The following is a 27,083-nucleotide window of genomic DNA, read 5'->3' as shown; positions in this document are numbered from 1 at the left end:
TCTTAAGTATGCTTATCTTGATGAAAAAGAGATATAGCGTGTTATTATTAGTGCTAGCCTCTGAGAGCATGAAGAAAAGAAGTTACTAAAAACTCTAAGGAAGCACTGTGCTGCTATTGGATATACTCTTGATGATCTTAAGGGCATTAGTCCCACTTTATGCCAGCACAAGATTAAAACTGATAGTGATTCCAAGCCAGTTGTTGATCATCAACGGAGATTAAATCCTAAGATGAAAGAGGTAGTAAGAAAAGAAATACTAAAGCTCCTGGAAGCAGGTATTATCTATCTTGTCGCCCATAGTGATTGGGTGAGTCCGGTGCATTGCGCCCCTGAGAAGGGAGGCATTACCGTTGTCCCTAATGATAAGGATGAATTGATCCCATAGAAGATTATTACTGGCTATAGGTTGATGATCGATATTAGGAAATTGAATAAGGCCACTAGGAAAGATCATTACCCTTTGCCTTTTATGGACCAAATGCTAGAAAGAGTGTCTAAACACACACACTTCTGCTTCTAGACGGTTATTCTGGTTTCTCCCAAGTACCAGTTGCACAAGCTGACCGGGAGAAAACCACTTTCACCTGCCCTTTCGGTACCTTTGCTTATAGACGTATGCCTTTTGGCTTATGTAATGCACCTGCCACCTTTCAAAGATGTATGATGGCTATATTCTCTGACTTTTGTGAAAAGATTGTTGAGGTTTTCATGGATGACTTCTTCGTTTACGGGTCTTCTTTTGATGATTGCCCCAGCAACCTTAATCGAGTCTTACAGAGATGTAAAGACACCAATATTGTCTTGAATTGGGAGAACTGCCACTTTATGGTTAATGAAGGCATCGTCTTAGGACATAAAATTTCTGAAATAGGTATTGATGTCGATAAGGCTAAGGTTGATGCAATCAAGAAAATGCCATACCCCACATATATCAAAGGTATAAGAAGTTTCCTTGGTCATCCTGGTTTTTATAGAAGGTTCATTAAAGACTTCTCTAAGATTTCTAGTCCTCTTACCAATCTCTTGCAAAAGGCTTCGAAATACTTAAGAAGGCTTCGAACTTACCTTAAGAAGGCTTTGTTAACTGCACCTGTTGTTCAACCACCTGATTGGAACTTACCTTTTGAAATCATGTGTGATGCTAGTGATTGTGCTGTTGGTATTGTTCTAGGGCAAAGAGTTGATAAGAAGTTGAATGTTATTTACTATGCTAGTAAAACTCTAGACAGTGCCCAAAGAAACCATGCCACTAAGGAAGAGGAATTTTTAGCAGTCGTGTTTGCATGTGAAAAGTTCACATCTTACATAGTTGATTCCAAAGTCACTATTCACACTGATCACACTGCTATTAAGTACCTCATGGATAAGAAAGACGCTAAACCTATACTTATTAGATCGGTTCTCTTGCTACAAGATTTGATTTGCATGTTGTTGACAGGAAGGGTGCTGATAACCCAGTAGCAGATAACTTGTCTAGGTTGGAGAATGTTCTTGATGACCCACAACCTATTGATGATAGCTTTCTTGATGAGCAATTAAATGTCATCAATGCTTCACGTAGTGCATCGTGGTATGCTGATTATGCAAACTATATCGTTGCCAAATATATACCACCTAGTTTCACATACCAGCAAAAGAAGACATTCTTCTTTGACTTGAGACATTACTTCTGGGATGATCCTCACCTTTATAAGGAAGGAGTAGATGGTGTTATTAGACGTTGTGTACCTGAACATGAACAGGGACAGATCCTACAGAAGTGTCACTCCGAGGCCTACGGAGGACACCATGCGGGAGATAGAACTGCACACAAGGTATTGCAATCAGGTTTCCATTGGCCCACTTTCTTCAAGGATGCCCGTAAGTTTGTCTTGTCTTGTGACAAATGTCAAAGAATAGGTAATATCGGTAAACGTCAGGAAATGCCTATGAACTATTCACTTGTCAATGAACCATTTGATGTTTGGGGCTTTTATTATATGGGACCTTTTCCAAAATCCAACGGGTATACTCATATCCTAGTTGTTGTTGATTACGTCACTAAGTGGGTAGAAGCTATCCCCACTAGTAGTGCTGATCAGAACACCTCTATAGGGATGTTTAAAGAAGTTATTTTCCCTAGATTTGGAGTCCCTAGATATCTAATGACCGACGGTGGTTCACATTTCATTCATGGTGCTTTCTGTAAAATGCTTGCTAAGTACGATGTCAACCATAGAATTGCGTCTCCCTATCACCCTCAGTCGAGTGGTCAAGTATATCTGAGCAATAGAGAGATTAAACTAATTCTGCAAAAGACTGTCAACAGGTCTAGAAAGAATTGGTCTAAGAAGCTCGATGATGAACTGTGGGTTTACAGAACTGCCTATAAGAATCCCATGGGCATGTCCCCGTACAAAATGGTGTACGGTAAAGCATGTCATTTACCTCTTGAGCTAGAGCATAAAGCTTATTGGGCAATCAAAGAGCTCAACTTTGATTTCAAACTTGCTGGTGAGAAGAGGTTATTTGATATTAGCTCGCTTGATGAATGGAGAACTCAGGCATATGAGAATGCCAAGTTGTTCAAATAAAAGGTTAAGAGGTGGCATGATAAAAGGATACAAAAGCGTGAATTTAATGTTGGTGATTATGTCTTGCTATATAATTCTCGTTTAAGATTTTTTGCAGGCACTCTTATCTCTAAATGGGAAGGTCCCTATATTGCTGAGGAAGTATATCGTTCCGGTGCCATCAAGATCAACAACACGGAAGGTAATTGTCCGAGAGTGGTAAATAGGCAGAGAATCAAGCGTTATATCTCAGGTACTCCCATAAATGTTGAAAGCAATATTATCAATACCATACCTCCGGAGGAATACCTAAGGGATATTTATCAGCTTGTTTCAGACTCCAAAAATGAAGAGGTATGTGTTTCGGTATGTAAACATACTCCAAAACTTTTCCAGTAGTAATTTTTCTCCGTTTTGGAATATTTAGAAAAATAGAAAATTTTGAAGTAGTCCGGAAAGTGCACGAGGAGGCAACAAGCCTGCCAGGCACGGGCCACCCCCTGGCCGCGCCTGGGGGGCTTGTGGCCACCTCGTGTGCCTCCCAGACTCCGTTTTCTTGCGGAGTACACCTTCTGGTGTGAAAAAATCATTATATATTCTCCCGAAAGGTCTGACCCTCGTATCACACAAATTTCCTCTGTTTTCGTTTCGAGCTTGTTTTCTACGGCAGATTTAGAGCAAGATGTCGTCTCAGGAATCTGTGGGGGAGAACAATCTCCCTCAAGTCTATGGAGAAGTAAATGCTGATCTGAAAAGAATGGAGGTCTTGGAGGTTAGGGAAAGGCTACCTAAAGAAACCAAGGGCAAAACTAAGGAGAAGAATTAGGCGTGGGACGAAGTACAATCTGTGTTCAACAAGGAAGAAGTTGAAGAAGTGGATTTCCTCCAACCCTACCTCCACCTACTGTCTCCATCCTCGATTGAACTCTTGAGGTTTTGTGAAACAACTCGTGCTCACAATACTTATCTCACTCGTGAAGTTGTTTTGTAGGAGAAACATATCACAGATCTCCAAGGTATAAATCAAAGATTGATGGCCCTCTTGGAATCAAAGGACAAAACAACTCCAGCACCATCACCGCCAAAGGAAGACAACTGAGCATGGGTATAGGAAATCCCCTTAGCTTGTGCCAAGCTTGGGGGAGTTGCCCCGATATCGTATCACCATCACATCTTTTGCCTTTACCTTTGTTTTAGTTTGTTCCTTTTCAGTTTTCTCTTTCTCTAGTAGAATAAAGGTCTTAGTGTTTTAGGCTTGAGTTTTGCTTTGTGTCACCCCCGATGTATTCGAGCTCGTGAGCCATATAATAAAGAGCGTCTTAGTTAAGGGCCTTGCCTCATGCCATGATCAAAAGAATGAGAAAAGAACAAAAGCATGAAAGATCAGGTAATGATCTTATGGGAAGTGATGGCTTCACATATAAAAAGAATGATGATTGAAACTTGTTGAGGGTAGACAAACGTAGACCTTGGTCATTGTTGCAATTAATAGGAAGTGATAAAGAAGGAGAGGTTCACATATAAATACATCATCTTTGACACCATCTATGATTGTGAACACTCACTAAACTATTGCATGCGTAGAAGTAGATGTTGGACAAGGAAGACAACATAATGAATTGTGTTTGCCTGGTTCCGAACAACGTTATATGACTAGAGATCCCTTAGCATGTGACGATTGCTTCCACCTCATATTAGCCAAAACTCCCGCCCCAAGTAGAGATACTACTTGTGCATCCACAAACCTTCAACCCAGTTTTGCCATGAGAGTCCGCCATACCTACCTATGGATTGAATAAGATACCTCAAGTAAGTTGTCATTGGTGCAAGCAATAAAAATTGCTCCCTAATATGTATGATCTATTAGTGTGAGGAAAATAAGCTTTGTACGAACCTGTGATGAGGAAGACATAAAAGCGACGGACTGCATAATAAAGTACTTTATCACAGGAGGCAATATAAAGTGACATTCCTCCACACTAAGAGGACACACAACCAAACCTCAAAATCGCAAGACAACCCATGCTTCCCTCTGCGAAGGGCCTATCTTGTACCTTTACTTTTTGCCCATGAAAGAGTCATGGTGATCTTCACCAATTCCTTATTTCGCCTTTATCTTGGCTAACGTCACATGCTTGGGAAAGATCTATATTCATATGTCAACTTGGAAGTAAGTGTCCATGAATTATTATTGTTGACATTACCCTTGAGGTAAATGGTTGGGAAGCGAAACTATAAGCCCCTATCTTTCTCTGTGTTCGACTGAAACTTTGATCTCATGAGTACCACATGAGTTGTAGCAATTGTAGAGAACGAAAGGATGATTGAGTATGTGGATTTGATTTACAAGCTCTTATTTGACTCTTTCTGATGTTGTGATAAATTACAATTGCTTCAATGACTAAAGGCTAGCGGTTGTTGATTCTCGGTAAGGTTCTTGATCCATGCTTTACTTTGTGAAGGAATTGTCACTTTAGCATGAGAGATTATATGTTGGTATTGCTGTTCTGATCATGATCATGATGCCTGCATGTTCGTATTTTGTTTTATCGACACCTCTCTCCCTAAACATGTGGGCATATTTATTGAGCTCGGCTTTCGCTTGAGGACAAGCGAGGTCTAAGCTTGGGGGAGTTGATACGTCCATTTTGCATCATGCTTTCATGTTGATATTTATCTCTTTTTGGGATTTTATTACAGTTCACGGTACAATACTTATGCCTTTTCTCTCTTATTTTGCAAGGTTTACGTCAAGTGGGAGAATGCCGGCAGCTGGAATTCTGGCCTGAAAAAGGAGCAAGTTTGAGATGCCTATTCTGCGCAACTCCAAAAGCCGTGAAAATCAACGTGTATTTTTTATGGGATTTATAAAAAATACTGGGCTGAAGAAGTGCCGGAGGGGCGCCAGCAGGGGGCCACAAGCCTGCTAGGCGCGGCCACCCCCTGGCCGTGCCTAGGGGCTTGTGGGCTCCTAGCTGGCCCTCTAGCGCCCCCCTTTTTGCTGCAAGAAGGGTTTCGGTCTGGTAAAAATTGAGAGGAGGCTTTTCGGAGGATTCGCCGCCGCCACGAGGCGGAGCTTGAGCAGAAAAAATCTAGAGCTCTGACAGGACGATCCTGCCGGGGAAACTTCCCTCCCGGAGGGGGAAATCGTCGCCATCGTCATCACATACACTCCTCTCATCGGAGGGGACTCATCACCATCAACATCTTCATCAGCACAATCTCATCTCCAAACCCTAGTTCATCTCTTGTAACCAGTCTCTGTCTCGCGACTCCTATTGGTACTTGTAAGGTTACTAGTAGTGTTAATTACTGTTTGTAGTAGATGCTAGTTGGATTACTTGGTGGAAGAGTTTATGTTCAGATCCTTGATGTTACTCATTACCTCTCTTGTCATGAATATGATTATGCTTTGTGAGTAGTTACTTTTGTTCCTCAGGACATGGGATAAGTCTTGTTATAAGTAGTCATGTGAATTTGGTATTCGTTCGATATTTTGATGTGTTGTATGTTGTTTTTCCTCTAGTGGTGTTATGTGAACATCGACTACATAACACTTCACCATTATTTGGGCCTAGAGGAAGGCATTGGGAAGTAGTAAGTAGATGATGGGTTGCTAGAGTGACAGAAGCTTAAACCCGAGTTTATGTGTTGCTTCGTAAGGGGCTCATTTGGATCCACTAGTTTAATGCTATGGTTAGACTTTGTCTTAATTCTTCTCTCGTAGTTGCGGATGCTTGCGAGAGGGGTTCATCATAAGTGGGATGCTTGTCCAAGTAAGGGCAGTACCCAAGCGCCGGTCCACCCACATATCAAACTATCAAAGTAACAAACGCGAATCATACGAACATGATGAAAACTAGCTTGACAGAAATCCCCATGTGTCCTCGGGAGCGTTTTACCTCCTATAAGACTTTGTCCAGGCTTGTCCCTTTCTACAAAAGGGATTGGGCCACTTTGCTGCACCGTTGCTCCTTTTGTTACTTGCTACGAATCATCTCACCACACAACTACTTGTTACCGATAATTTCAGTGCTTGCAGATATTACCTAACTGAAAACCACTTGTCAAATCCTTCGGGTCCTCGTTGGGTTCAACACTCTTATTATCGAAAGGACTACGATAGATCCCCTATACTTGTGGGTCATCAGGCGTCTATCAGATAGTATGCATTGTTATGCAACGCCCTGCTGGTGATGAAAGGTCCCACCCATGGGGAAGAGAGCCTGTGCTGGCCGGCTGTTCGTTGGATTCTTTTGAGCACCAAGTATCCCTCTCTAAAAGAGAGGGGCTTGATCTTCTTGTTGTGGTAGTACCTGAGCTTCTGTTGATATATAGCTGTCGGCTCAAGGCCAGCTCCCGTGCCTCTTCGAGCAGATCGACGTCGTCTTTTCTTGCCTCCCTCGCTTCTGTCTCTGTGTACAGGGTGACCCGAGGAGAGTCGAACTCAACATTTGTGGGGATGATTGCCTCGGACCCATATACCAGAAAGAATGGTGTGAAGCCGGTTGACCGGTTCAGCATGGTGCGGAGGCTCCACAGCATAGCCGGCATTTCTTTGATCTAGCAGCTGGCTCACCTGACTAGTGGCGCCAACAGTCTTGGCTTGATGCCGTCCAAGATCAAGCCATTTGCCCTTTTGAACTGGCCGTTGGATTGTAGGTGCGCCACCGACGCCAAGTCGAGCCGGATGCCCTCATTAGAGCAGAAGAGCGCCAATGCACGCTTGGAAAAATTGGTGCCTTGTCGGTGATGATGTTGTGGGGGACGCCCTAGCGGACAGCAATGTCCTTGATGAACCTGACGGCCGTGAGACCATCAAGTTTCTTGATGGGCCTGGCCTCAATCTACTTGGTAAATTTATCAACAGCAACCAGGAGATGCGTCATGCCGCCTCGAGCGATCTTGAATGGCACCACCATATCCAACCCCCAGACGGCAAACGGCCATGACAAGGGGTGGTTTTGAGGGCTGAAGCCGGCATGTGGCTCTGCGTGCTGAAGCGTTGGCATCCTTCACACTTGTTGACCATGTCCACAGCCTCCTCAAGGGCCGCGGGCCAGTAAAATCCATGGAGGAACGCCTTGGCCACCAGGGTTCTAGAGGCGGCATGATGCCCACACTCACCCTGATGTATGTCTCCGAGGATTTCGTACCCCTTTCTGACTCGACGGAGCGTTGGAACACACCGGTCACGCTACGCTGAACCAGCTTGCGATTGATGATGGCGTATGCTGCTGATCGACGCTGGATCTGCCTTGCCTCCGCCTCATCTGGGGGAAGCTCGCCGCGAAGAAGGAAGGCCAAGATGGGTTGAGCCCACGAAGGAGGCGACACAGGAGCCGGCTCCGCCTCGACCTGAGGATCAGGAGCTTCTGCAGCCCCCGCGCTTGTTAATGTAGTCGCAGGCTCGAGACCTTCTGTCTTTGGTGCCATTGTGGCAGCCGGCACTCCGTCTACCTCCATGATGGCCACCCACTGGGTGTCGAGCCGACAGGATTCGAGGCTTAGCGTGACCGAAGCTGTTGTTGTAGCCGGCACAGTAGTTGGAGTCGGTAGAGCCAGTGTAGCCGACACAGTAGTTGTAGCCGGCTAAACTGGCGTAGCCGGCGTCGTTGGTACTGAAGGATCTGCCGGCACAAAGTTCGACGCCGACTCCGGAGACGACTTGATGGATGGCTTGTATAGTTGCTCAAGGGAAACGCCGGCTGGGATTGCCTGCCTTGTGGAGCCGATTTTAGCCAAGCTGTCGGCCGCCTCGTTGTCCGCCCTGGGGACATGATGGAACTCGCAGCCCTCGAAAGGGCCACTGAGATGCTGAATGAGGAAGCGGTAGCTCGCCATGTTGGCGTCCCTGGCGTCCCATTCGCTAGAGACTTGCTGCACCACAAGGTCCGAGTCCCCGAAGCAAAGGATCCGCCGGATGCTAATTTCTCTGGCAAGCCGGAGGCCGTGAGCGAGCGCTTCGTACTCGGCGACATTGTTGGAGGCGGCGAAGTGTATCTGGAGAGCATACTTGAGTTGGTCTCCTTTCGGAGACGTCAAGAGGATGTTGGCTCCCAGAACAATTCGCATCTTCGAGCCGTCGAAGTGCATCCGCCAATGAGTGGAGTTTGGAGGCGGTGGCATAAATTGGGTTTCTGCCCAATCGACGAGGAAATCAGCCATCACCTGGGATTTGATGGCGGTGCGCGGCTCGTAGCGGATGTCGTGGTCAGCCATGGAGATGGACCACTTGGCAATCCGGTCCATGGCATCACGGTTGCCCATGATTTCTAAAAGCGGAGCAGTGCTCACCACAGTGATGGCATGCTCCTGGAAGTATTGCTTCAACTTCTTGGTGGCAAAGTAAACACCATAACACATCTTCTAATAGTGGGGGTAGTTTTGCTTGGAGGCGGACAAGACCTCGTTGAGGTAGTAGATAGGGCGTTGCACTAACAGTACCTTGCCCTCCTCCTTGCGCTCCACTACGAGAACCACACTAACCACGTGAGTAATTATTGCGATGTAGATGAGGATGGGCTCTCTTTCAGCCGGCGTCGCCAAGATTGGCAGGCTCGACATGACGTGCTTGAGGTCGTGGAAGGCTTCGTCCGCCTGGTCGTTCCACTCGAACTTGGTCGTCTTCTTCATCAGTTGATAGAGTGGGAGCGCCTTCTTGCCCAGCCGGCTGACGAACCGGCTAAGGGACGCCAGACAGCTAGCGAACTTCTGGGCGTCGAGGATTCGAGCCGGCTTCACCATCCACTCGATGGTTCCAATTTTCTCAGGGTCTGTTTCAATTCCACGAGCTGACATGAAGAAACCCAAGAGTTTGCTGCCTGGAACTCCGAAGACACACTTCTCCGGGTTGAGCCGGATCTTGTATTCGCGCAGATTGGCGAATGTCTCTCGTAAGTCTTCAAGGAGACTAAAATGTTGCTTGGTCTTGACGACGATATCATCCACATAGACGTGGATGTTCCTGCTGATCTGTGGCAGGAGGCATTGTTGCATGCAACACTGAAATGTAGCACCAGCGTTCTTCAGACCGAACGTCATGGTGCTATGGCAGTAGGCCCTGAAGGGTGTGGTGAAGGAGGTCTTCAGCCAGTCAGCTGGATCCAGCTTGATTTGATGGTAGCCTGAATAGGCGTCCAAAAAGGACACCAATTCGCAGTCGGGTTTGGAGTCGATCACTTGATCTATCCAGGGCAAAGCGGAAGGGTTTTCGGGCACGCCTTATTCAGGATTGTGTAGTCGATACACATTCACCACGTCTTGTTTTTCTTCAGCACCAGGACTGGGTTGGCCAACCAGTCCGGGTGGAAAACGTCCATTATGAAGCCGGTTGCGAGTAGTCGGGCGATTTCTTCTCCAATTGTGCACCGCTTCCCCTCGGCGAAGCGGCGCAAGGGCTGTTTCACCGGCATGACATCCGGCCGCACATGAAGCTTGTGCTCGGCGTACTTCCTCGGAACTCCTGGCATATCCTTTGGGGACCATGCAAAGATGTCCCGATTCTCGCGGAGGAAGTCGACGAGCTCGCCTTCCTATTTGGTGTTGAGATTAGCACCGATGGTGACGCACTGCTTGGGGTTCGCAGGGTCGAGTGGCACCTGCTTGGTTTCCTTGGCCGGCTCGAATGAGCCTTCGCCGTCCGACTGGGATGGTGGAGTAGGGATCACCAGCTGCTCGGTAGCCTGAGCCCCGAGCCGGTCGATCTTCCTCTTCTCCTCAGCAATCACCAGGGCATCGGCCAGACGGCTCCTATCGTGTGCACACTCGAGCGACTTCTTGTAGTCGCCAGTGATGGTGATGATGCCCTTTGGACCCGTCATCTTCATCTTGAGGTAGGCATAGTGGGGGACAGCCATGAACTTGGCCAAAGCCGGCCTGCCCAGCAGCGTGTGGTATGGCTACTGAGATCCACCACCTCAAACCAAATTGGTTCTTGCCGGAAATGCGCCTTGTCGTCAAAGAGGACGTCCAGCTGGATTTTGCCAATCGGCGAGCAAGACTGTCCCGGCACGATGCCGTGGAAGACAGTGTTGGTCGGCTGGAGGCCCTTCTCCTTCAGCCCAAGCTTGAGCAAGGTGTCGCAGTAGAGGGTGTTTATGCTACTGCCGCCATCGACCAACACCCAGGAGAACTGGCAAGTGAGCCTCTTGGAGGCAAAGGTGGGGTCAAGGACGAGCGCGTATGAGCCAGGGTTTGGCATCACCGCGGGATGGTCAGCCCGGCTCCATGTAATTGGCTTTTCAGACCAATGCATGAACTGGGGAACCGTGGTGTTCACCTCACGCCTACGTTGTCGCTGGTTGTGCTTGTCGTCGCCTTCGCTGGTGAAGACGACATAAGCCCCGTCTTGGTGGGGGTACTCGTCATGGAGACGGCCGTCGTTGTGAGGTGGCGGTGGTGGAGCCAAAGCACGAGGCGCAGCAGCAACAGCTGGGGGGAGCTAGCAAACCCTCTCCTCACGACAGTCGATGTGCAAAGCTACACTGTCGGAGGGTATAAGTGGCCGTTTTAGCCCAGTGTGCATCTTGCATGATGTTTCGAGCATTTTCTCAAAGGTGAGCTTGGGATGCCAAATGTTCTTGCCGGTCCGTTGCCGCTGAGAGCCGGCTTGAGTAGTCGTCACATCTTCCTCCACTTTAGCCACATGTTTGCTTGTAGAGCACGAATCAAGTTGATCCACCTTGCGCTTGTTGTTCTAGCCGCCTCGGTTGTCGCCAGCTGACTTGGGAGTAGACGGCATGGGGACAATTTTGTCCGAGGCGGTGACCTTGATCCGCATAGCGGAGTCGGCCATGGCGTACTTGTCCGCCTTGGCCATGAGCACCGCCAAAGAGGTGGGCTCGGAGCACATGAGCTTGTGCTTGAGTAGGGTGTCATCTCGGCAGCCGTCAATGAAATACTGAATGGCTTGTACCTCATGCACTCCCTCACATGAGTTGCGCAGCTCTATCCAACGCGTGGCGTAGTCGCGAAGGGGTTCGTCAGGCCTTTGGACACGCATGGCCAGCTCGCGAGGCCGACCAGGGCGTTTGTAGGTGCCAGTGAAGTTGCGAACGAACGCCTTCTCGAAGTCCACCAAAGAGTTGATGCTACCGGTTGGAAGGCTATTGAGCCATGTTGTGGCCGAGCCGATCAGCATGAGAGGCACGTAGCGGACTGCTATGCGCTTGTTGCCCCGAGCGATGCCGACTGCGATGGTGTAGTCGATCAGCCAGTCTTGTGGCTTGGCCGTGCCATTGTACTTGGGGGTGTCCCGAGGGAGAGTGAAGCCTCTCGGGAACGGCTCCCCTCGGATCCGGGGACCGAAGCATGCCGTACCAATGGGACCCTCCTCCTCCAGGAGGACCCACTACGCCAGAAGGTTGATGCATCTACGAGCATCATTGTCGCTGTGAGGGACGAGAGGGCCGATCCGGGCTGAGATCAGAAGGGTGTCCTGAGAGCTACTGTCGTTGGCCCCTTCCCGCTGCCTCGGAGGAGGAACCTCACGCACTGAATCCCCCTTGTCGCCAGCCTCCCTACGATGTCGGCCTTGAACCGGCTCGCTCTGGCGCAGGGAAAGCTTGTCTTGGTTGCCCACGCCCTTCCAGCCAGAAGTGCAATGCGTGGAGGAACCCTCGGCGTGATGACGGCCACTGGGTTGCGGTGTGCTACGGTATCGGCTCCCGGAGACACCGAGTGCGCATGACCAGGGTCAAGAAGAGATTGCTCCTCGTTAGCGGCGTCAAGGAGATCCTTGACCCGCTTCTCTTGAAGGGTGCGCTCCTTGCCCTCCAAACTAGACATTTTTGTCATAGCCACCTGAGCGACCCGCAAGTTGGCTGCGGGAGTATCATAAATGGGCTGCTTGCCACCTAGGATATCGGCGATGACCCGTCCGCGGCCACGGACCTCGCTGCATCTGCTAGGACCATCAACAGCCGTAGTGAGGCCATCAGCGGAGTTATACTCGCGCTGCGCGGCCACCATCCGGCGCTTGGCAGCAGCGATGACAATGCCCACATCCAGAATCTGCATGCGGGCCTCCTTGAGCGAGGCCCTAGCATCAGCTGGCTTTGCAATGGTGGCGATAGGCGTCTTCAAGCAAGCAAGGGCAGCGTGAAGCGTGTGTGCAGAACCCGCAGCGGGGTCACCTGCCTCCGCTGACGCCTTGCCGTGAGGCTTGCTCGTGCCGGCACCAATGACCATCACCTCCATGAGGTTGGAGACGACAGCGACGTGGTGTAGGGCAAGACACCCTGCAGATGACGGTGGGTCGTCAAAGACGAGCACCTCGCTAGGGTACTCATCAGGCGCAGGCACATCCTCGAGGGAGAGCCTGCTGAAGCTTGCTGATACGTCCATTTTGCATCATGCTTTTATGTTGATATTTATCGCTTCTTCGGCTGTTATTTCACTTCACGGTACAATACTTATGCATTTCTCTCTTATTTTGCAAGGTTTACATGAAGAGGGAGAATGCCGGCAGCTGGAATTCTGGCCTGAAAGTGGAGCAAGTTTGAGATACCTATTCTGTGCAACTCCAAATGCCGTAAAAATCAACGAGGATTTTTCCGGATTTATAAAAAAAAATGGGCCGAAGAAGCGCCAGAGGGGCGCCAGCACGTGGCCACAAGCCTGCTAGGCGCGGCCACCCCCTGGTCGCGCCTAGGGAGCTTGTGGGCAACCTGCTGGCCCACTGGCCCCCCCTCTTCTGCTATATGAAGGGTTTTGTCCGGAAAAAAATCAGGGAGGAGCTTTTTTGTGGATTCACCGCCGCCACGAGGTGGAGCTTGAGCAGAAAAAATCTAGAGCTCCGACAGGACGATCCTGCCGGGGAAACTTCCCTCCCGGAGGGCGAAATCGTCGCCATCGTCATCACCAACACTCCTCTCATCGGAGGGTACTCGTCACCATCAACATCTTCATCAGCACCATCTCATCTCCAAACCCTAGTTCATCTCTTGTAACCAATCTCTGTCTAGCGACTCCGATTGGTACTTGTAAGGCTGCTAGTAGTGTTAATTACTCTTTGTAGTTGATGCTAGTTGGATTACTTGGTGGAAGAGTTTATGTTCAGATCCTTGATGCTACTCATTACCTCTCTGGTCATGAATATGATTATGCTTTGTGAGTAGTTACTTTTGTTCCTGAGGACATGGGAAAAGTCATGCTAATAGTAGTCATGTGAATTTGGTATTCGTTCGATATTTTGATGTGTTGTATGTTGTTTTTCCTCTAGTGGTATTATATGAACGTCGACTACATAACACTTCACCATTATTTGGGCCTAGAGCAAGGCATTGAGAAGTAGTAAGTAGATGATGGGTTGCTAGAGTGACAGAAGCTTAAACCCTAGTTTATGCGTTGCTTCGTAAGGGGCTGATTTGGATCCACTAGTTTAATGCTATGGTTAGACTGTGTCTTAATTCTTCTTTCGTAGTTGCGGATGGTTGCGATAGGGGTTAATCATAAGTGGGATGCTTGTCCAAGTAAGGGCATTACCCAAGCGCCGGTCCACCCACATATCAAACTATCAAAGTAACGAACGTGAATCATATGAACATGATGAAAACTAGCATGACAGAAATTCCCGTGTGTCCTCGGGAGCGTTTTTCCTCCTATAAGACTTTGTGCAGTCTTGTCCCTTGCTACAAAAGGGATTGGGCCACTTTGTTGCACCTTTGCTACTTTTGTTACTTGTTGCTCGCTACGAATCATCTCACCACACAATCACTTGTTACCGATAATTTCAGTGCTTGTAGATTTTACCTTGCTGAAAACCAGTTGTCAGATCCTTCTTCTCCTCGTTGGGTTCGACACACTTACTTATCGAAAGGACTATGATTGATCCCCTATACTTGTGGGTCATCAAGACTCTTTTATGGCGCCGTTGCCGGGGAGTGGAGCGCCTTTGGTAAGTGGAAATTGGTAAGGAAACATTCATATAGTGTGCTGAAATTTATTGTCACTTGTCACTATGGATACTAATCCTTTGGGGGGCTTGTTCGGGGTATCTTCACCTCGAACGGAAGCACAAATAGTTGCTCCTCAACCTGCTGCACCTACTGAAAATATTTGCTTTGAATTTCCTTCGGGTATGCTTGAGAAACTGCTGGCTAATCCTTTTACAGGAGATGGAACATCACATCCAGACTTGCATCTAATCTATGTAGATGAAGTTTGTGGTTTATTTAAGCTTGCAGGTTTGCCCGAGGATGAGGTCAAGAAGAAAGTATTTCCTTCATCTTTGAAGGATAAGGCGTTGACATGGTATAGGCTATGTGATGATACTGGATCATGGGACTACAATCAGTTGAAACTGGAATTTCATCAAAAGTTTTATCCTATGCATTTAGTACATCGTGATCGGAATTATATTTATAATTTTTTGCCTCGTGACAGAGAAAGCATCGCTCAGGCTTGGGGGAGGCTTAAATCAATGTTATATTCATGCCCCAATCATGAGCTCTCGAGAGAAATTATCATTCAGAACTTCTATGCTCGGCTTTCTCATGATGATCGCACCATGCTTGACACTTCTTGTAACGGTTCTTTTATGAAGAGAGATATTGACTTCAAATGGAATTTATTGAAGAGAATTAAACGCAACTCTGAAGATTGGGAGCTGGAAGAAGGTAAGGAGTCAGGTATAAATTTCTAGTTTGATTGCGTTAAATCCTTTGTTGAAACAAATACCTTTAGTGATTTTAGCGCTAAATATGGCCTTGAATGTGAGATAGTAGCTTCATTGTGTGAATCTTTTGCTGCTCATATTGATCTCCCCAAAGAGAAGTGGTTTAAATATCATCCTCCGTTAGAAGTCAATCTAGTTAAACCCAATCCAGTTGAAGAGAAAGTCATTGCCTATAATGATCCTATTGTTCCCATTGCTTACATTGAGAAACCACCTTTCCCTATTAGGATAAAGGATCATTCTAAAGCTTCAGTTGTGATACGTAGAGGCTACAATAGAACACCTACACCCCCTGAGAAAATTAGAGTTGAACCTAGCATTGCTATTATCAAAGATCTTCTGTCCGACGATGTTGAGGGACATGATATTCACTTCTGTGAAGATGCTGCTAGAATTGCTAAACCTCACGCTAGAGACAAACATAGGCATGTTGTTGGCACGCCTGTTGTTTCTGTTAAGATAGGAGATCATTGTTATCATGGTTTATGTGACGTGGGTGCTAGTGTTAGTGCAATACCTCAATCCTTATATGATGAAATCAAAGATGAGATTGCACCTGTTGAGATAGAACCCATTGATGTCACTATTCAGCTTGCCAATAGAGATACTATCTGCCCTGTGGGAATTGTTAGGGATGTTGAAGTCTTGTGTGGTAAAACGAAGTATCCTACTGATTTCCTCATTCTTGCTACTGCACAAGATAGCTTTTGTCCCATCATATTTGGCAGACCCTTCCTCAATACTGTCAATGCTCATATTGATTGTGAGAAGCAAACTGTCACTTTTGGCTTTGAAGGTGTGTCACATGAGTTCAGTGTCTCTTAGTTTGGTAGACAACCTCATGAAAAGGAGTTGCCTAGTAGGGATGAAACTATTGCCTTAGCTTCTATTGTCGTACCTCCTACTGATCCCTTAGAGCAATACTTCCTTGAGCATGGAAATGATATGCATATGGATGAAAGGGATGAGATAGATAGAGTTGTCTTAGAACAATATCCTATCCTTAAGAATAGCTTGCCTGTTGAGCTGCTTGGGGATCCACCCCCACCAAAGGGTGATCCTGTGTTCGAGCTTAAACAGTTGCCTGATACTCTTAAGTATGCTTATCTTGATGAAAAAGAGATATATCATGTTATTATTAGTGCTAGCCTCTCAGAGTAGGAAGAAAAGAAGTTACTAAAAACTCTGAGGAAGCACCGTGCTGCTATTCGATATACTCTTGATGATCTTAAGGGATTAGTCCTACTCTATGCCAGCACAAGATTAAAATTGATCCTGGTTTCAAACCAGTTGCTGATCATCAAAGGAGATTAAATCCTAAGATGAAAGAAGTAGTGAGAAAATAAATGCTAAAGCTCCTGGAAGCAGGTATCATCTATCTTGTTGCTCATAGTGATTGGGTGAGTCCGGTGCAGTGCGTCCCTAAGAAGGGAGGCATTACCGTTGTCCTTAATGATAATGATGAATTTATCCCACAGAGGATTATTACTGGCTATAGGATGGTGATAGAATTTAGGAAATTGAATAAAACCAATAGGAAACATCATTACCCTTTACCTTTTATCGACCAAATGCTAGAAAGACTGTCTAAACACACACACTTCTTCTTTCTAGACGGTTATTCTGATTTCTCCCAAATACCAGTTGCACAATCTGATCGGGAGAAGACCACTTTCACCTGCCCTTTCGGTACCTTTGCTTATAGACGTATGCCTTTTGGCTTATGTAATGCACCTGCCACCTTTCAAAGATGTATGATGGCTATATTCTCTGACTTTTGTGAAAAGATTGTTGAGGTTTTCATGGCTGACTTCTCCGTTTGTGGGTCTTCCTTTGATGATTGCCTCAGCAACCTTGATCGAGTCTTGCAGAGATGTAAAGACACCAATCTTGTCTTGAATTGGGAGAAGTGCCACTTCATGGTTAATGAAGGCATCGTCTTAGGACATAAATTTTTTTAAAGAGGTATTGAAGTCGATAAGGCTAAGGTTGATTCGGTCGAGAAAATGCCATACCCCACAGATATCAAAGGTATAAGAAGTTTCCTTGGTCATGCTGGTTTCTATAGGAGGTTTATTAAAGACTTGTCTAAGATTTCTAGGCCTCTTACAAATCTCTTGCAAAAGGATATTCCTTTTGTATTTGACGAAGATTGTGAGGAAGCCTTCGAAATATTTAAGAGGGCTTTGATAACTGCACCTATTGTTCAACCACCTGATTGGAACTTGCCTTTTGAGATCATGTGTGATGCTAGTGATTATGCTGTTGGTGCTGTTCTAGGGCAAAGAGTTGATAAGAAGTTGAATGTTATTCACTATGCTAGTAAAACTATAGACAGTGCCCAAAGAAACTATGCTACTACGGAAAAGGAGTTTTTACCAGTCGTGTTTGAATGTGAAAAGTTCAGGTCTTACGTAGATGATTCCAAAGTCACTATTCACACTGATCACACTGCTATTAAGTACCTCATGGAGAAGAAGGACGCTAAACCTAGACTTATCAGATGGGTTCTCTTACTACAAGAATTTGATTTGCACGTTGTCGACACAAAGGGTGCTGATAACCCCATAGCAGATAACTTGTCTAGGTTGGAGAACGTTCTTGATGACCCACAACCTATTGATGATAGCTTTCCCGATGAGCAATTGAATGTCATCAATGCTTCATGTAGTGCACCGTGGTATGCCGATTATGCAAACTATATCGTTGCCAAATATATACCACCTAGTTTCACTTACCAGCAAAAGAAAAAATTCTTCTTTGAGTTGAGACATTACTTCTGGCATGATCCTCACCTTTATAAGGAAGGAGTAGATGGTATTATTAGACGTTGTGTACCTGAACATGAACATGGACAGATCCTACAGAAGTGTCACTCCGAGGCCTACGGAGGACACCATGCGGGAGATAGAACTGCACACAAGGTATTGCAATCAGGTTTCTATTGGCCCACTCTCTTCAAGGCTGCCCGTAAGTTTGTCTTGTCTTGCGACGAATGTCAAAGAGTAGGTAATATCGGTAAACATCAGGAAATGCCTATGAACTATTCACTTGTCATTGGACCATTTTATGTTTGGGGCTTTGATTATATGGGACCTTTTCCAAAATACAACGGGTATACTCACATCTTAGTTGTTGTTGATTACGTCACTAAGTGGGTAGAAGCTATCCCCACTAGTAGTGCTGATCACAACACCTCTATCAGCATGCTTAAAGAAGTTATTTTCCCTAGATTTAGAGTCCCTAGATATCTAATGACCGACGGTGGTTCACATTTCATTCATGGTGCTTTCCGTAAAATGCTTGCTAAGTACGATGTGAACCATAGAATTGCGTCTCCTTATCATCCTCAGTCCAGTGGTCAAGTAGAGCTAAGCAATAAAGAGATTAAACTAATTCTGCAAAATACTGTCAACACGTCTAGAAAGAATTGGTCCAAGAAGCTCGATGATGCACTGCGGGCTTATAGGACTGCCTATAAGAACCCCATGGGCATGTCTCCGTACAAAATGATGTACGGTAAAGCATGTCATTTACCTCTTGAGCTAGAGCATAGGGCTTATTGGGCAATCAAAGAGCTCAACTTTGATTTCAAACTTGCCGGTGAGAAGAGGTTATTTGACATTAGCTCGCTTGATGAATGGAGAACTCACGCATATGTGAATTCCAAGTTGTTCAAAGAGAAGGTCAAGAGGTGGCATGATAAGAGTATACAAAAGCGTGAGTTCAATGTAGGTGATTTTGTCTTGCTATATAACTCTTGTTTAAGATTCTTCGCAGGCAAGCTTCTCTCTAAATGGGAAGGTCCCTATATTGTTGAGGAAGTATATCGTTTCGGTGCTATCAAGATCAACAACACGGAAGGTAATTGTCCGAGAGTTGTAAATGGGCATAGAATCAAGCATTATATCTCACGTACTCCCATAAATGTTGAAAGCGATATTATCAATACCATAACTCCGGAAGAATACCTAAGGGATATTTATCAGCCTGTTTCAGACTCCCAAAACGAAGAGGTATGTGATTCGGTAAGAAAACAGACTCCAAAACTTTTCCATTAGGAATTTTTCTCCGTTTTGGAATATTTAAAAAATACAAAAATTGGAAGTAGTCCGGAAAGTGCGCGAGGAGGCGACAAGCCTGCTCGGCGCGGGCCCACCCCCTGGCCACGCCTGGGGGGCTTGTGGTCACCTCGTGCGCCTCCCGGACTCCGTTTTCGTGCGGAGTACTCCTTCTGGTCTGGAAAAAATCAATATATATTCTCCCGTTTGGTTTGACCCCTGTATCACACAGATTTCCTCTGTTTTCAATTCAAGCCTGTTTTCTGTCGCAGATTTAGGGCAAGATGTATTCTCAAGATTCACAAGGGGAGAGCTATGTGGCAGATTACCTTGCTGACCCCAAGGTCTATGGGGACTTGGATCCTTATGGCTGGACCACTGATGAGGAAGAAGATTATGATCCCAAGGGGAAGGAACAAACAAGTTCCGATGAAGAGGAGGCTCCTCTACCTCGACCTAGACACACGCACGTGGAGTTCAAGAAGTCGAGCCTCCCTGACTCAAGGAAGAAGCCTAAGACTTTGTTTATCCCTTCTCGTTTCTTGCAGGAGAGTAAGCAGGAATTATGCCAAAGGGTGTTGAAGCTTGAAGAGGAAAATGATGATCTGAGGGAGCATAATTTTATGCTCGGGTGGAAATTAAACAAGCTCAAGACCTTTGCAGCAACTCCACCACCAAAGGAAGACAACTGAGCATGGGTATGGGAAATCCCCTTGGCTTCTGCCAAGCTTGGGGGAGTTGCCCCGGTATCGTATCACCATCACATCTTTTGCCTTTACCTTTGTTCTAGTTTGTTCCTTTTCAGTTTTCTCTTTCTCTAGTAGTTTAAAAGTCTTAGTGTTTTAGTCTTGAGTTTTGCTTTGTGTCACCCCCGATGTATTTGAGCTCGTGAGCCATATAATAAAGAGTGTCTTAGTTGAAGGGCTTTGCCTCTTGCCATGATCAATAGATTGAGAAAAGAACAAAAGCATGAAAGATCATGTAATGATCTTATGGGAAGTGATGGCTTCACATATAAAAAGAATGATGATTGAGACTTGTTGAGGTTAGACAAACGTAGACCTTGGTCATTGTTGCAATTAATAGGAAGTGATAAAGGAGAGGTTCACATATAAATACATCATCTTTGACACCATCTATGATTGTGAATACTCACTAAACTATTGCATGCCTAGAAGTAGATGTTGGACAAGGAAGACAACATAATGAATTGTGTTTGCTTGGTTCCGAAAAATGTTATATGATTAGAGATCCCTTAGCATGTGACGATTGCTTTCATCTCATATTAGCCAAAACTCCCGCACCAAGTAGAGATACTACTTGTGCATCCACAAACCTTCAACCCAGTTTTGCCATGAGAGTCCACCATACCTACCTATGGATTGAATAAGATCCCTCATGTAAGTTGTCATCGGTGCAAGCAATAAAAATTGCTCCCTAATATGTATGATCTATTAGTGTGTGGAAATAAGCTTTGTACGAACCTGTGATGAGGAAGACATAAAAGTGACAGACTGCATAATAAAGTTCTTTATCACAGGAGGCAATATAAAGTTTACGTTCCTCCGCACTAAGAGGACACGCATCCAAACCTCAAAAGCGCATGACAACCTCTGCTTCCCTCTGCGAAGGACCTATCTTGTACCTTTACTTTTTGCCCTTGAAAGAGTCATGGTGACCTTCACCAATTCCCTATTTCGCCTTTATCTTGGCTACCGTCATATGCTTGGGAAAGATCTATATTCATATGTCAACTTGGAGGTAAGTATTCACGAATTATTATTGTTGACATTACCCTAGAGGTAAGCAGTTGGGAGGCAAAACTATAAGCCCCTATGTTTCTCTGTGTCCAGCTGAAACTTTGATCTCATGAGTACCACGTGAGTTGTAGCAATTGTAGAGAATGAAAAGATGATTGAGTATGTGGATTTGCGTTACGAGCTCTTATTTGACTCTTTCTGATGTTGTGATAAATTGCAATTGCTTCGATGACTAAAGGCTATCGGTTGCTAATTCTCGGTAAGGTTCTTGATCCATACTTTACTTTGTGAAGGAATTGTCACTTTAGCATGAGAGATTATATGTTGGTATTGCTGTTCTGATCATGATCATGATGCATGCATGTCCGTATCTTGTTTTGTCGACACCTCTCTCCCTAAACATGTGGACATATTTATTGAGCTAGGCTTTTGCTTAAGGACAAGCGAGGTCTAAGCTTGGGGGAGTTGATACGTCCATTTTGCATCATGCTTTTATGTTGATATTTATCGCTTCTTGGGTTGTTATTTTATTTCACGATACAATACTTATGCCTTTTCTCTCTTATTTTGCAAGGTTTACATGAAGAGGGAGAAGCCGGCAGCTGGAATTCTGGCCTGAAAGTGGAGCAAGTTTGAGATACCTATTCTGCGCAACTCCAAACGCCGTAAAAATCAACGAGGATTTTTTCCGGATTTATAAAAAATACTGGGCCGAAGAAGCGCCAGGGGGGCGCTAGCAGGTGGCCACAAGCCTGCTAGGCGCGGCCACCCCCTGGTCGCGCCTAGGGGGCTTATGGGCAGCCTGCTGGCCCACTGGCCCCCCTCTTCTGCTATATGAAGGGTTTCGTCCGGAAAAAAAAATCAGGAAGGAGCTTTTTCGTGGATTCGCCGTCGCCACGAGGCGAAACTTGAGCCGAACCAATCTAGAGCTCCGGCAGGACGATCCTGCCGGGGAAACTTCCCTCCCGGAGGGGGAAATCGTCACCATCGTCATCACCAACACTCCTCTCATCGGAGGGGACTCGTCACCATCAACATCTTCATCAGCACCATCTCATCTCCAAACCCTAGTTCATCTCTTGTAACCAATCTCCGTCTTGCGACTCCGATTGGTACTTGTAAGGTTGCTAGTAGTGTTAATTACTCTTTGTAGTTGATGCTAGTTGGATTACTTGGTGGAAGAGTTTATGTTCAGATCCTTGATGCTACTCATTACCTCTCTGGTCATGAATATGATTATGCTTTGTGAGTAGTTCCTTTTGTTCCTGAGGACATGTGTAAGTCATTCTAATAGTAGTCATGTGAATTTGGTATTCGTTCGATATTTTGATGTGTTGTATGTTGTTTTTCCTCTAGTGGTGTTATGTGAACGTCGACTACATAACACTTCACCATTATTTGGGCTTAGAGGAAGGCATTGGGAAGTACTCCCTCCATCCCAAAATAAGTGTCTCAACTTTGTACTAGCTCTAGTACAAATTTGCATTAAGCTTGAGACAGATATTTTGGGACGGAGGGAGTAGTAAGTAGATGATGGGTTGCTAGAGTGACAGAAGCTTAAACCCTAGTTTATGCGTTGCTTCGTAAGGGGCTGATTTGGATCCACTAGTTTAATGCTATGGTTAGACTTTGTCTTAATTCTTCTTTCGTAGTTGCGGATGCTTGCTAGAGGGGTTAATCATAAGTGGGATGCTTGTCCAAGTAAGGGCAGTACCCAAGCGTCGGTCCACCCACATATCAAACTATCAAAGTAACGAACGCGAATCATATGAACATGATGAAAACTAGCATGACACAAATTCCTGTGTGTCCTCGGAAGCATTTTTCCTCCTATAAGACTTTGTCCAGACTTGTCCCTTGCTACAAAAGGGATTGGGCCACTTTGCTGCACCGTTTCTACTTTTGTTACTTGTTGCTCGCTACGAATCATCTCACCACACAATCACTTGTTACCGATAATTCCAGTGCCTGCAGATTTTACCTTGCTGAAAACCACTTGTCAGATCCTTCTGCTCCTCGTTGGGTTCGACACTCTTACTTATCGAAAGGACTACGATTGATACCCTATACTTGTGGGTCATCACTTGCGCATAGCGCGTCGATGTCGATGCCCTCACCGAGGTGGCGAGGCTCATCATCGAGGCGCATGTCGCTGATGAGGACGCAGAGGTTCGCAACAGCAGTGATGACATCGCTGGAGAGTGACTCGTCGGTAGACTCCTCATCAGAGTCCGTGAGACGGCCTGGATCATCGACCAGCATCGCGGAAATCTCCGCCAGGGCAGGCTCCACGGGCATGCTGATCGATCCGGACGCGAGGCATCCGGCGGTGTTAGCGAAGGGTCCCGCCCAGAGCGTAACTCTGGCCAATGCCGCGAACGGCCCCACGGTGGGCGCCAAATGTCGGTGTTTACTCACGACATCAGCCATGGGTAGGCTAAACATGAGTAGTGGGAACCTGAAGGACACCGGCGGGCTCCGGGAACGGGGTTGGTACAAGCAAGGGATGCACGATGTACCCAGGTTCAGGGCTCTCCGTAGAGATAACACCCCTAGTCCTGCCGAAATAGTTGATGCACCAAAGGGATTACAGTGTGCTCCTTGAGCTGTTCGACGGAGGAGGAAGGAGTTGCCGGCTCGCGTCTACCTCTCATGTATGGGTGTGTGTGTGTGTGAGCAGTTGACCGACCCTCTGCATGGAGGGGGATCGGAGGTTTTATAGACGAACCCACCGACCGACAATAAGGATAAAAGTACAAAGGAGGGACCCGCCTGACAGCCTCGCCGGTTGGCCAGGGGGTCCATTGTGATCTTGTCTTGTCGCTGGAGGGGCCCGCCGGCTGCAAGGTCCCATTTGGCCATGGGACCCGCCGGCCAGGCAGTGGAGCTCTCGCGTAAGGCCGACGCAGGACACGTGTAGTACGTCCAGCGCCGTCTTGCGAGATTCGTCATGAGTCGCCAGTACGGCCGTCTCCACTGTTACCACGCCAAGTTTGGTAATGGAGTGGATGCTGACGGGCCGGTACTGTGCGGGGTTGACGGATCGGAGCCGGAGTACATGCCGCTGACACTGTATCTGCCGTGCGCTCCAACCTTGTACCTGTGCTGACGCGTATTCAACTTTAATCGTAGAGTCATGTCATAGCCTAGGATTTGATGTGACTATAGCTCCCTGGCCGGCTAGCTGCCTCGCTAGCCGGATTAGGAACGGCCGTCTCGTCCCTAGCCGGCAGGCGCTACCCAAACAGCCAGAGGGAGCTAGCCGTCTCGCCCCTAGCTGGCCAGGAGGAGCTAGTCGTCTCGCCCGTAGCTGGCAGGGGCTTCCTAGCCGGTCTGAAGGATTTGACCGTATAGAGAGAGTTGTGGTTTCCCTTTAATCTTAAATGCAAATGAGTAGGTTCAACGAGCCTACCCCGGGTTATTCCTCCGATCAATTCGTTTGAGCTATCAAAGCTAGTGGAAACTCGTCTGAAAGAGCAGACTGTCAGCAAGCACGAGACTTGTCTGAAAACTGATGTTTTTGTTATCCTAAAAAAGACCGATGTTCCTTTCAAGTCTGAAGCCACTGCATATTTGAGGGAAGATGGGTATCCAAGGACTAGTCGGCATTCTAATAGCATCTTTGAAATAAATTAGAATTTTACAGAATAACAAACGGAAAAAGAAAAAGAAAAAACTTGCTTCAGACAGACAGTTGTACAACATAGACTAACCACAAATAACAGCGCATCAATCTGTTGCTATGGACAAACAAAAAGGTTTCATTATGGTGAAAATTTAATTGCATTATGACCGATTATGTGTTTCAGAACAGAAAAATTGTACAATGGGAACAAACACCAATGCAGTAGAGGAACGAAACACGTAGGTTTACAGAGGAACGGTACGGACCAGCTGTCCGACATCATGTGCCGGTCAGACGTTCTTGAGCTTCTTCATCTTGGACGGCGGCCAACTGCCCTTCTTCCTCAGCCGCCTCTTTTGGACGAGCCGCCTGCGCCGCTGTCTCAGCTTCTTCGCCACCTTCATCCGTGCCCTCTGCTCCAGGATCATCTGCTGCTTGGACTGGAGCGGCATGTCCTCGATCGAAGCCGCTGGTTTTGGCTTCTCTGGTTGCTCCGCCGCATCAGTTGCACCGGCCTCTGCAGAGGCGTGGACAACCACAGGCACCTTCTTGGCACGAGAAACATGGCTGACTGAGGCGGTAGTCTTGCACTGAAGTCTCGAGGCTACAATAAGAGCAATGGCAAACAGCACTTAGTAGGATCTATGATTACACCGATGTAACCATTGAAATTCTGAGCTCATTCATGTCACATGATTCAGACCATATGTAATGTGCAGTAGCTAAATTTATTGTGCTCTCTACTATTATTAGATTTTTGACAAGGGGAATATATTAGTATCGTGAAGATACCAATTATACTACTATTATTAGATGGAAGTGCTACAGAAAAGATATGGCCTGTCGATGCTTACACCGGTGTACACATAGACATTCTGAGCTCATGTATGTCACATGGCTGATGGCTCATATATCATATGTAATGGGAAGTAGCTAATTTTAGTGTGCTCGCTACTATCATTAGATGGAACTGCTAGAGAAAACAAAAAATAGATGCGACAAAAAATAGGGCTAACCCTTGTTGGCTATTATTTATAGGAGAAACTCCGCGAGCCCCACGAGTTAGAGCCGAGCTCAACTGCTAGAGAAAACACATGGCATGCAAACACTTGCAAATCGCGAGCTGCCACTGTGCTTATTGAGATCATATCATCAAGTATCCGTAGCAGTGGCGTATGCTCTAAGGCAATTTCTAGTGGCACTAAGTTTGGAAGAAGCAACCTTCTGAGGTAAATGTAAGCTAGCAGAGAAAAACGAACATTCTTCCAAGAAACTGATGCAGGCAGATTGTTTGAATAAATTCCAAGACGAGCCATCCCCATCGGGAAGAAGCAGAAACGCCGCGACTAAAATTATGCACGCCCGAACTAATTCCTCCACCGATTTCGTCATCAGATTTCGCGACAAGGGATCAACCAATAAGTACTTAGCCATGGAACCTCAACGAACCTCAACCAATAAGTACTTAGCCATGGAACCTCAACGAACCTCAACCAATAAGTACAGGGCAACGGCAGGATGAGGCATAAAGGGCAGGGCAGCTTACCGTGGTAAGGGGCGACATTGTTGCTGGTGGCGGTGGCGGTGGCGGTGGAGCTGGAGAGAGCTCGGGCACGAGGAGCGGAGGAGGAGGAGGGGGAGGGGGAGGGGGCGAGGAAGGAGACGGTTGGGGACAGGAGGAGCGCCATGGCTGTGGATTTGGGTTCTGGCCTATCCTATGCGGAGGAAGACCACCTCTGCTGGAGGGATAAGCCTGTGCAGAGAGAATGAGCTGCGGTCTGATCAGAAATCAACGGACAGAGTTAGTCGCGCTTGAAAAAAGGGGTTAGAAAACAAAAAATCACACCATTTGATTTCATCTTACGGTGCGCGTATTATTTTCTAACAATCCTACATGTTGCACGACTACTGTTTTGGGGTTTCTCGGTTCAGTCGGTTGCACAAATATCACTAAAGGTGGCCGGTTGTCATGCATTCTAAATGAGGTAATATTATCGGAGGTCATGGAACTTGTGTTTCATTTTTAGTTTCGGACTAAAATTTTAGAAATACGAAAGTGCAGTTGTTGAAGAGAATAGAAGGATTGATGAAATAGTTATTGTATTGCTTGAACCTCATGAACATATATATAGAAGTACAATGATCAATTAAAAGTATAAGGTAAGGTAGGACCAATCTTAGTCTATCTCATATTTCTTAATAATCAATATACTCAACAGCAATCATTTCACTTGACTCGGGTGTGTATATACGGTCAAAATATATATATGTGAATGTATCGGTACATATAGCCCTATCTGTTAATGGTTGATAGCGCTTAGTCAACATATTTTTATACAAAACATCCTTGTATTTGTTTATTCTTGAAAAAGACGACAACCACAACGCATTTTTTACATGAAA

The 27,083-nt window shown here is 46.3% G+C and overlaps 1 protein-coding gene across 1 annotated transcript; it reads right to left on the bottom strand.

The window, feature by feature from the left end:
* Nucleotides 1-24,819: 24,819 nt before the first annotated feature.
* Nucleotides 24,820-26,434, bottom strand: LOC123443537 (50S ribosomal protein 5 alpha, chloroplastic). The gene is made up of 2 exons (XM_045119950.1): nt 26,227-26,434; nt 24,820-25,284 (listed from the first exon to the last, which is right to left on the bottom strand). The coding sequence occupies exons 1-2, from the start codon at nt 26,366-26,368 to the stop codon at nt 24,971-24,973; spliced, it is 456 nt and encodes a 151-aa protein (XP_044975885.1). The 5' UTR covers nt 26,369-26,434; the 3' UTR covers nt 24,820-24,970.
* Nucleotides 26,435-27,083: the final 649 nt, after the last annotated feature.

Source organism: Hordeum vulgare, chromosome 3H (assembly GCF_904849725.1).
Source record: "Hordeum vulgare subsp. vulgare chromosome 3H, MorexV3_pseudomolecules_assembly, whole genome shotgun sequence".
NCBI classification, from domain to species: domain Eukaryota; kingdom Viridiplantae; phylum Streptophyta; class Magnoliopsida; order Poales; family Poaceae; genus Hordeum; species Hordeum vulgare.
This window is presented reverse-complemented; position numbering and strand designations above follow the sequence as displayed.

Bases quoted from the DNA above. Each gene is read 5' to 3' on its own strand.
- LOC123443537 (XM_045119950.1), bottom strand. From the start codon at position 26,368: ATGGCGCTCCTCCTGTCCCCAACCGTCTCCTTCCTCGCCCCCTCCCCC. The intron at 25,285-26,226 runs GTAAGCTGCCCT...CTCTTATTGTAG, and splicing joins CAATGTCGCCCCTTACCACG to CCTCGAGACTTCAGTGCAAG.